This window comes from Phaseolus vulgaris, chromosome 3 (genome assembly GCF_051622355.1).
Source record: "Phaseolus vulgaris cultivar YP4 chromosome 3, ASM5162235v1, whole genome shotgun sequence".
NCBI lineage: Eukaryota > Viridiplantae > Streptophyta > Magnoliopsida > Fabales > Fabaceae > Phaseolus > Phaseolus vulgaris.
Window position 1 is genome coordinate 17,403,047 of NC_143500.1, and position 9,192 is coordinate 17,412,238.

Genomic DNA, 9,192 nt, shown 5'->3' on the forward strand with positions numbered 1-9,192 from the left:
TCCAACAAATCATTTACAATTAAAAAATACCTTTTTAATTATCATATTACTTTTCAAACGAGATTGTGACGTTGAAAGATGATTTTGCTGTATGATAAAAATTAATTATGATGGTTTAAGAAAACATAATTACCAATACAGAAAACAGTAGTTACCAGTGATTTAAAAGATATAGATTTCCTTAATTATAAAATATTTTGTTCTGAATGAAAAATAACATAAATGACTGTCATAGGGACACTCTGGGAATATCACATAAAATCTCACATTCCTTTATAAGGAGGAGCAGCGAGGGACATTTTGTCCATGTGTTAAGGACAAACAAAAAGAAAAACAGAGCTACTCTCACTCTCAGAGAAACAGAGCACTCTGTTTTTCCTCACAGCTTATCTATCCATCTACCATTTCCTTCCCACCCTTCACTCAATGGCGGCGGCCAAGACCACCACGAAGGATTCTGAGAAGGCGGAGAACGGAGAGTCTCCTCCGGACCGGTGTCCGGTGGAGGAGGTGGCTCTGGTGGTGCCGGAGACCGACGACCCATCACTTCCGGTGATGACTTTCCGGGCATGGTTTCTGGGATTGGCATCATGCGTGGTCCTAATCTTCCTGAACACGTTCTTCACGTTCAGGACTCAGCCACTCACCATCTCGGCCATTCTCATGCAAATCGCGGTTCTTCCCATAGGAAGGTTCATGGCCGCGACGCTTCCCACCAAAGAGTACAGCTTTCTCGGGTGGCGCTTCACCTTGAACCCTGGACCCTTCAACATGAAGGAGCATGTCATCATCACAATCTTCGCAAACTGTGGTGTGTCCTTTGGAGGGGGTGATGCTTACTCCATTGGTGCCATTACTGTCATGAAGGCTTATTATAAACAGAGTTTGAGCTTTCTCTGTGCCCTGTTCATCGTCTTAACTACTCAGGTTTGCTTACCCTCCTTCAAATTTTGCGTCTTTTCCTTCTACTCATTTCTTTTAAACAGGTGGAACTTTTAGAAAGTGTTTGGTTTGGTAATATTTATTTATTTATTTCCTAATGGAACTTTTAAAGATAATAATTATTTTTTCTTGTGTTGGAAAGAGATTTGCGGGTGATGGGGTTGATAGGAAATAAATAATTCCTTCTCTGCATGCATATCTATTAAAGATTAAAATTAAGTCTGGCTTTGAGATCTGTAAAGATTGAAGCTTTCTCGCATGCTATGTTGTCTTTTCAATATTAAAACCTGTTTCTTCTGATATGTTTTGTTTTTGTTTTCTTTGGAGCATATATTCTGTTCAATCTGTTTCTTAAAATTTTCTTTTAAAACTTATTATTGTTGCGAATGTTGAGTTGCAGATGTTGGGGTATGGGTGGGCTGGGATTCTGAGGAGGTATCTGGTTGATCCCGTTGAAATGTGGTGGCCTGCAAACCTTGCTCAAGTCTCGCTCTTTAGGTTCATTCTTCCTCTTTCCTTCAATATTACGTTTTAACAAATTGGAACTGGTTGCTTATATTTCTATTCATTAAGCTCTCACCATTTCCAAAACCACGGAAAACAATTAATAGAAGAAAACCTCTACAATAATTGTACATCAGGAACAGTTAGAAAACAATTATTACTTTAAACTATCAATTAGTTAAATTAAATATCATGGTAAATAGGATAACTTTTACAAAAAAAACTATTAAACTTAATATACATGACAAGTTAAAGTTGATGACTGTTTAATTATGTGGGATATCTCTTCTTGCCTAGTGCTAAGTACTATGCTAACTGCAGAATTGGAACTTTCCAAAGAACTATTTAACCGTGTGCGTTTACACGTAATATGTGAGTAAAAAGTTCAGTCCAACCAATGAAGGCAAAATAGATGAAGATTTTTACTTATATTCTTATTCTATGAACATATGGGAGGTGGTGTGGCTGCAAAAGAATTTATACCAAGTTGAAATCAATAAAGATAAATGGAATCAAGTCCGTCGTTGACTAAATTGACTGAATTGTAATTTGATTGAATAAACGAATGGTAATTCCTAGCCCAGTGCGCACAACCAATATGTCAAAATTGTTGTAATATTCCCTTTGCAAGTGAGCATTGAAAAGGTAAAGTAGAAGATATATGAACACTACGTTGTTGTCAATGTTGCATCGGCTACTGTAGAATTGACCTATAGCCAATTATTTAGTATCTTCTCCAAAAGAGCTTACGCAACAGCAGAACCATTATTTTTATTAAAGGTTCTTCTATTTAGTCGTTTATTTTATCCTCTAATGTTACTTTGATTACATCAGTAACCTTATGCTACAGGGCTCTCCATGAAAAGGAGCAGAAATCAAAAGGTTTTACGAGGATGCAGTTTTTCCTCATTGCCATGGGTGCAAGCTTCTTGTATTATGCACTCCCTGGCTATCTGTTCACGGTCTTAACATTCTTCTCGTGGGTTTGCTGGGCATGGCCACATAACATCACTGCACAACAAGTTGGATCAGGTTATCATGGACTTGGAATTGGTGCCTTCACAATTGATTGGGCAGGGATTTCAGCTTACCATGGGAGCCCCCTTGTTTCACCATGGTCTTCCATTGTTAATGTGGGAGTTGGATTTATCATGTTCATCTACATCATTGTACCTGTGTGTTACTGGAAGTTCAACACTTTTGATGCCCGCAAGTTTCCTATATTTTCTAACCAGTTGTTCACGTCCTCTGGCCATAAATATGACACTACCAAGATCTTAACCACGGAGTATGATCTTAACATTGATGCATACAACAAATACGGCAAGTTATACCTTAGTCCTCTGTTTGCGTTATCAATTGGATCGGGTTTTGCAAGATTTACTGCTACCATCACTCACGTGGCACTGTTTTATGGAAGGTAGGTTACTTTCAAAGCTTTTACCATGACTTTATCTCTTACTTGATTGCATGAAATCACTTTGATATAAGATCACTTTGAAATCACTTCAGAGTGGTTTTTTTTTATATATGAATGAATGATGTGCTATTTGTACATGTTAGTAACAGATGTAGAATAGTTTGACACTGAAATAGTTTCCTTTTCCCAGGGATATTTGGAGACAGAGTAAATCCGCTATGAGTAATGCGAAATTGGATGTCCATGGTAGACTCATGCAGGCTTATAAGCAAGTACCTGAATGGTGGTTCCTCAGTGTATTGTTTGGGAGCATGGTACTATCCGTTGTAATGGCCTTTGTGTGGAAAACGGATGTGCAACTGCCATGGTGGGGTATGTTCCTTGCTTTTGGTTTGGCTTTTATTGTTACCCTCCCAATTGGTGTCATTCAAGCAACTACCAACCAGGTACTATCTCCAATATTCCTGGCCCCTCCACTATTATTTTGATGCTAAGTGGGAAGCAATAGAGATTTAACATTATAACACGAGTTAGTTTTCTGAATCATGTGGCAGCAACCTGGATATGACATTATAGCACAGTTCATGATTGGGTATATACTTCCAGGAAAACCAATTGCAAATTTGCTCTTCAAGATTTATGGGAGAATCAGCACCGTCCATGCTCTCTCTTTCTTGTCTGATCTCAAACTTGGCCACTACATGAAAATTCCTCCACGATGCATGTATACCGCTCAGGTCTGTGCACCTTCAAAATCTCCAAATCCAACTCTTTTCACTCACACTAGAATTTTTTCCTTATTTTCTAGTTACTTAATTCATTTTTGGCTTATAATTTCCAAACAGCTGGTGGGAACTCTTGTTGCTGGTGTAGTGAACCTTGCAGTGGCTTGGTGGATGTTGGATAGCATTAAGGACATATGCATGGATGATAAACTTCACCATGACAGTCCTTGGACATGCCCCAAATACAGAGTTACCTTTGATGCATCTGTTATATGGGGTCTGATTGGACCAAAGCGGCTCTTTGGACCCGGTGGGTTATACAGGAACCTTGTGTGGCTATTCCTGATTGGAGCAGTGTTGCCGGTTCCTATTTGGGTGTTGAGCAAAATCTACCCTGAGAAGAAATGGATACCACTGATAAACATACCAGTTATAAGCTATGGCTTTGCTGGAATGCCACCGGCAACTCCTGCCAATATTGCAAGTTGGCTGTTGACTGGAATGATCTTCAATTACTTCGTCTTCCGCTACAACAAACGTTGGTGGCAGAAGTACAACTATGTACTATCTGCAGCACTGGATGCAGGCACAGCTTTCATGGGTGTTCTAATATTCTTTGCCCTGCAAAATGCTGGCCATAATCTCAAATGGTGGGGAAGTGAAATGGACCATTGCCCATTGGCTACTTGCCCAACTGCACCTGGGATTGAGGTTGATGGGTGTCCAGTATTCACATAGAGAAGAACCACAATGGGTTTAGCCTTTTTCTTTTATGTTTGTTTGGGGTGGGGACAAAGCTAGGCTTTTAGTACAGCTATAACCTATATGGGGTGAAAGCGAAAGGAATAACCAATTGCTTAGCAAAATTCTGTACATGCTTGCCATTCTGGAGGGTTTTCTATTTTCAACTATTGTTGTTATATATGCCTCATAATAGATGATGAGGTCTTTTTGGTAATGGAACGAAGTATGACTTGAAATACTTTTTGAAGGCTTGAAAAAATTCACCAGCACTCATCTTTCCACACTTCAGAAATCATTATGGTATTGCAATTATGTGGCCTTTGATAGAGAGACATGCTTAGTAGTGGCGCGGAATCTAATTCCAAAGACAATAAGATATGCTTGTAATCTCAAATAAGATGTGGTGTTGTAACTCATTTGAAAGTATAAAATTTTAAGCGTTGACTCCTTCGAATTTGTACATGCTACAGTTATTTTGCAGGTTAAATTAAAAGTGAAAAACCTGATTTTTTTTCTCTTTTTTTTTGTGTATATCGGAAGAAAATTCTTTAGATCAGAGACAAACTTAAAAGGGCTAAATTAATTCCACTCCATTTGACCATTAATATCCAACTTTACCAGTCCTTAATAATATATCAGTGGCTTTTTAAATAGAAGAAAATGTGTTCATCCATCCCTCTTACAGAGGAGAGGATCCATATCTGGAATTCACATTTGAAGTTTTCATGGGCTTCATTCAATTTTTACATTTTCCAGTGGCAACCTATTTTCCAAAAATATGAAATTTAAAGCACAAGCAAACAAATTCCAAAACAGCTTTCCAGCAATTCTCAGATTGAAAAGTAAGCAGCGAGCATCCTGTTTTATTCGTATTTAAGCTTCCAATAAACGCTATCCCATAAAAACATGACATTATAGGCAAACATGAATGCACATGTAAAACTGCGTGGCCAACATATTAAGAACAATAATAAAAAAAACTCTATCTCCAGCAAGATAAAGAGAAAAAAGAAGCTCAGTTATATACCACCAGAGGTCAGTTCAAAGTAAACGAATCATCTGACCAAAAAGGAAGGAAATGAATCGCAAATATCCTTAAAACATTCTCACACATGGAATAATAGAGCACCAAATTCAACCATCAGGGTACGCAAAATTAGAAAATAAAAATAGGGAACGGAAAATGCATGTGATAAGAACCTCTTATAAATTATTTTTATCCTCTTAATCACTCAACCAAAATTCCTAGAGAACAGCACCACCAAATAATTAAGAGTTGAAACTAAATTGTTTGATGATTGACCATCAAGCAATTGCATTATATATAATACAATCTTGGCTTGTGGTGATCCTTATGTAGCTTTTCATTTCTCTCTTATAACTATGCCTACGCAAAACTCTCTATAAACTAATAGAAAGGGCTAAAATTGTGTTCCATATGATTTATGTATATGGTTTACCTTACAACGACTTGTACAGCACCACAGTGACATATTTGGCTAGAAACCGATGAGTTGTACCAAGGCCAACAACTGTAGGACTGCTCTTTCCTTTCTGCGTGTAAAGATGATTCAGCACTCCATGTTGAGGTCTTGACAGAGGATGTTGAATTTCTATATTTGTTCCAGGCACATTTAGCAGTGTCATTTGCAAGAGTGGAGGAACCAACGGTGGCTCCTTAGCATAATCTTCAGAACTAAGCTGTAAGTTATCATAACTTGACTCAGGTGATTGAGGAGGCTCAAAACTAGAAATGCTTCCAATATCTTCAGGAACATAATCCTACACATATAGTACATAAATTTGTTATTCTCAATTTAGAAATCAATGGCTTCTAGCAGTAAAAGAATGCAAACTTCAATTTTACTCACAGAGGATACGCTACGAGATAGATTACTGGCTAGTTTTCATGTGTTAATTCAGTCCCATGAGAGCATTTGAAAAATAAGTGGCTATGTAAAAATGAAATATCAAAACACTTGATATGGAAAACTATTCTATAACAATCATCAGAAAAATCAATTCATGCACATCAAAGGCCGCTATGCTATAATCAAAGAAGATTGCCACAGTTACCTAGTTAACAAGTGAAGCAAAAGTACCAAGAGGCTATGATGCATCTTGACCCCTCAGGTGCAGCTTTTTGTATAAGAATAATAATAAAGAAAAGACTCTGAAATACCACCTATCTAACCTAACCTAAATTTTTAGGAGCCCAAAATAGAAATAGAAAAAAAAAAATATTTCGTTGATTGAATTGAACAAAGGTTAAATATTTCTTCTTCCCATTTTAAAGCCTTTCTACACTAAGGAGTGTGCTTTCCAGTGACTCTCGCCTCAAGTCGTTAAAAGAACCCAGCAGCTTTCGCCATTAACTACTTTGGCGAACAGACGTATTCGTTATAATTAACCAATTTGACTTTTATTTAAGCAGGAGATAGCACAAAAATAAGTATTTAATTTTCTTTTACTCCCCTATCCCCTTCTTCCCAGAGCTTTTTTATGCTAATACCCTGAAGACTACGACCCAATCACTCTCTATAGCATTTCACTTGAACCAAGATTGATCAGAAGCCCATTTCAAGTGGATTCCATATCAATAAAGTGATCATTATGTGTTGATAAAAAAAAAAAAAGCAGACATGCTGAATCTAAAGCTTAAAAATATTTGGTTTAGTACTTATCAAAAAGTATTTAAACACTGATGACTCCGGTAGTCGGTGTTTTGCTAGAAAGGGGAATTCAAAGCTTTATGCCCTCTGTGCAAGATCAGACACAGAGTAACAAGAATCCAATCTATTAGTAAGGAGAAGTGTTACCGTCGAAAAGGAATAGAAAAACACCAAGTTAAGCCCTGCCGACTTCCCTTGACTACTCAATGAACGGAAAATATTCACCCGGGACAACAGTTATGACAAGAAATCCAAAAAAATGTCCCTGAAATCAGTTTTGGATCATATTCATCTGAAACAAAATTCTTGCAGGAAGTTAAGGGACGTGCAATCGAAGAGTGTGAAAAGGAAGAAAATAAAAACCTCCAGGAATAACTCAACCGTAGGGTTATATGTAGACCAAAAACGGGGCACTAGCTCCAAGGAAAAGTGAAAAGGAACAAAGGTTTCACATTATCAAAGGAGGTTAAAGTGCATTCAAGTTACTGAAAACTAACAAGGCTTGCCCTTTACAATTTAATCTCACTGGATTTTTACATTTTTGCAGCATTAGCATAATTATTTTCTCAAAACGACATATAATGACCTCAAAATTTCAATTTTGTTTGAATGCAGAATATGTCAATATATATGAAATAATACCTGTAAGTCCAAGATGTTGTAAGCATTCCCGGCATCATCATGGGCCCAAGGTGAGTCTGGAGTATACCTCCTCCGTCCATCCACAATAAATCTGTACTGATAAACCCCAGATGGCAATACCTTCATTACTGCAAAGTCTTTCCCTGATCTCTGTAGGGGCATTCTAACGAACAAGGACTATCAGAATTCAAGAAACAAGGAAAAGAAGACATTGAAGACTAGTAAAGAAGATCTTAAATTTTTTAAACCTGGTTTTCCAATTATCCCACGATCCCTCCACAGCTACTTCCTTTCCACCATAACTCCAAGTAACCATAGTTGGAATTCCCAGATCACTGAACATATCTTCATACCCTGAAGTTGTCTCCATCGAGGAATAACTGGGAACATGCATCTCCTCATGTGTTTGTAGCGGAACCACAGGAAGCTACACAAGGAAAAGGGAATTCTTGAGAATTGATGAAAACAGAGAGTCCACGGAACAACAGTATACAAAACAGGTAGGAAAAGGACCACATCCAATCCAATAAAAAGAGAACGAAATTGAGAATCGAGCTTGGTAAAGAGCAAGCACCACAACACATGTAAATTAGAAGCAGAAGAGAAGCAACAAAAAAGTTGTATAAAAAAAGAGAGAAATTGAATGAAAAGGATACGGCTAAATTCGGATATTATTGAGAGAGTGTAAGAACCTGAGGAGAGAAGACGAAGGGAGAGATGGTGGGAGGGGAGTGAGGCATGGTGTTCCCATCAGCAGAAGCTTCTTCTGCTTCTTCTTCAGAACCACGCACGTTCACATTACCCATTCTCAACTCAAACGAAGAATGACGAATGAAAGGGAAAAAGCTGCAACTTGAAGAAAAAAGAATAATAATAAGAAGAAGAAGATTCTCCGACGAGTTTGGAGGGGGGAGCAACACCCTGCAGCAGCGTCACCACCTCCTCATTTCTTTTCTTTAAGATACTTTGCTACTTAACCACCTTTATAAACAAAAAACTAACTGTCATTCTTAAAAACCAAAATTTCCAGAACATCCTTAAAATACAAACAATTTTAAAATATTAAAAAAATTTAAAGATGCTGTCAAATGGAAACTGAATTTTTAATAAAACTGTATAAATACATTGTTTTATGAATTTTTAAAACCCTTTTATACATTTTTAATAACAAGTTTTTTAATTCTTTAATTAATCTATAACACTGATTAGTGAGACCATAGAAAAAACCAAACCACTCCGATTCTATACGAGTTACTTTAAAGATAGAAGTAAATTATTAATTGCTTGATAATTTTTTACTTACTAAAGAATTATAAATAAAAAACTATATTTAAAAAATAAAAACAATATGAGAAAAATGTCAAGATTCGGTATTAATATTATAATGCTTGTAGACTCAAATTTTTCAAATGTCCGTTCTCAGGCTTATCGTCAATCCTCGTAGTTTTTAAATATTTTATATAATAATTATAATCGTAAAACTTAAAAATTAAAGTATTTAATTACAACTACATTTATAGGTGCTTTTGAGTATGATAAGGTT

The 9,192-nt window shown here is 36.8% G+C and overlaps 2 protein-coding genes across 2 annotated transcripts; one reads left to right on the top strand and one right to left on the bottom strand.

The window, feature by feature from the left end:
- Nucleotides 1-244: 244 nt before the first annotated feature.
- OPT3 (oligopeptide transporter) lies at nucleotides 245-4,582 on the top strand. Its single transcript, XM_068607078.2, has 6 exons — nucleotides 245-927; nucleotides 1,343-1,440; nucleotides 2,297-2,866; nucleotides 3,057-3,312; nucleotides 3,421-3,603; nucleotides 3,712-4,582. The coding sequence occupies exons 1-6, from the start codon at nucleotides 427-429 to the stop codon at nucleotides 4,327-4,329; spliced, it is 2,226 nt and encodes a 741-aa protein (XP_068463179.1). The 5' UTR covers nucleotides 245-426; the 3' UTR covers nucleotides 4,330-4,582.
- Nucleotides 4,583-5,525: 943 nt separating this feature from the next.
- On the bottom strand, nucleotides 5,526-8,624 carry LOC137806795 (SNF1-related protein kinase regulatory subunit beta-2). Its single transcript, XM_068607079.2, has 4 exons — nucleotides 8,342-8,624; nucleotides 7,898-8,076; nucleotides 7,650-7,812; nucleotides 5,526-6,117 (listed from the first exon to the last, which is right to left on the bottom strand). Exons 1-4 carry the CDS (start codon nucleotides 8,453-8,455, stop codon nucleotides 5,797-5,799), a joined length of 777 nt encoding a protein of 258 aa, XP_068463180.1. The 5' UTR covers nucleotides 8,456-8,624; the 3' UTR covers nucleotides 5,526-5,796.
- Nucleotides 8,625-9,192: the final 568 nt, after the last annotated feature.

Bases quoted from the DNA above. Each gene is read 5' to 3' on its own strand.
- LOC137806795 (XM_068607079.2), bottom strand. From the start codon at position 8,455: ATGGGTAATGTGAACGTGCGTGGTTCTGAAGAAGAAGCAGAAGAAGCT. The intron at 8,077-8,341 runs GTTCTTACACTC...TTCCTTGTGTAG, and splicing joins CCTTCGTCTTCTCTCCTCAG to CTTCCTGTGGTTCCGCTACA. The intron at 7,813-7,897 runs GTTTAAAAAATT...CTTGTTCGTTAG, and splicing joins TGGGATAATTGGAAAACCAG to AATGCCCCTACAGAGATCAG.
- OPT3 (XM_068607078.2), top strand. From the start codon at position 427: ATGGCGGCGGCCAAGACCACCACGAAGGATTCTGAGAAGGCGGAGAAC. The intron at 928-1,342 runs GTTTGCTTACCC...GTTGAGTTGCAG, and splicing joins TCATCGTCTTAACTACTCAG to ATGTTGGGGTATGGGTGGGC. The intron at 1,441-2,296 runs GTTCATTCTTCC...CTTATGCTACAG, and splicing joins GCTCAAGTCTCGCTCTTTAG to GGCTCTCCATGAAAAGGAGC.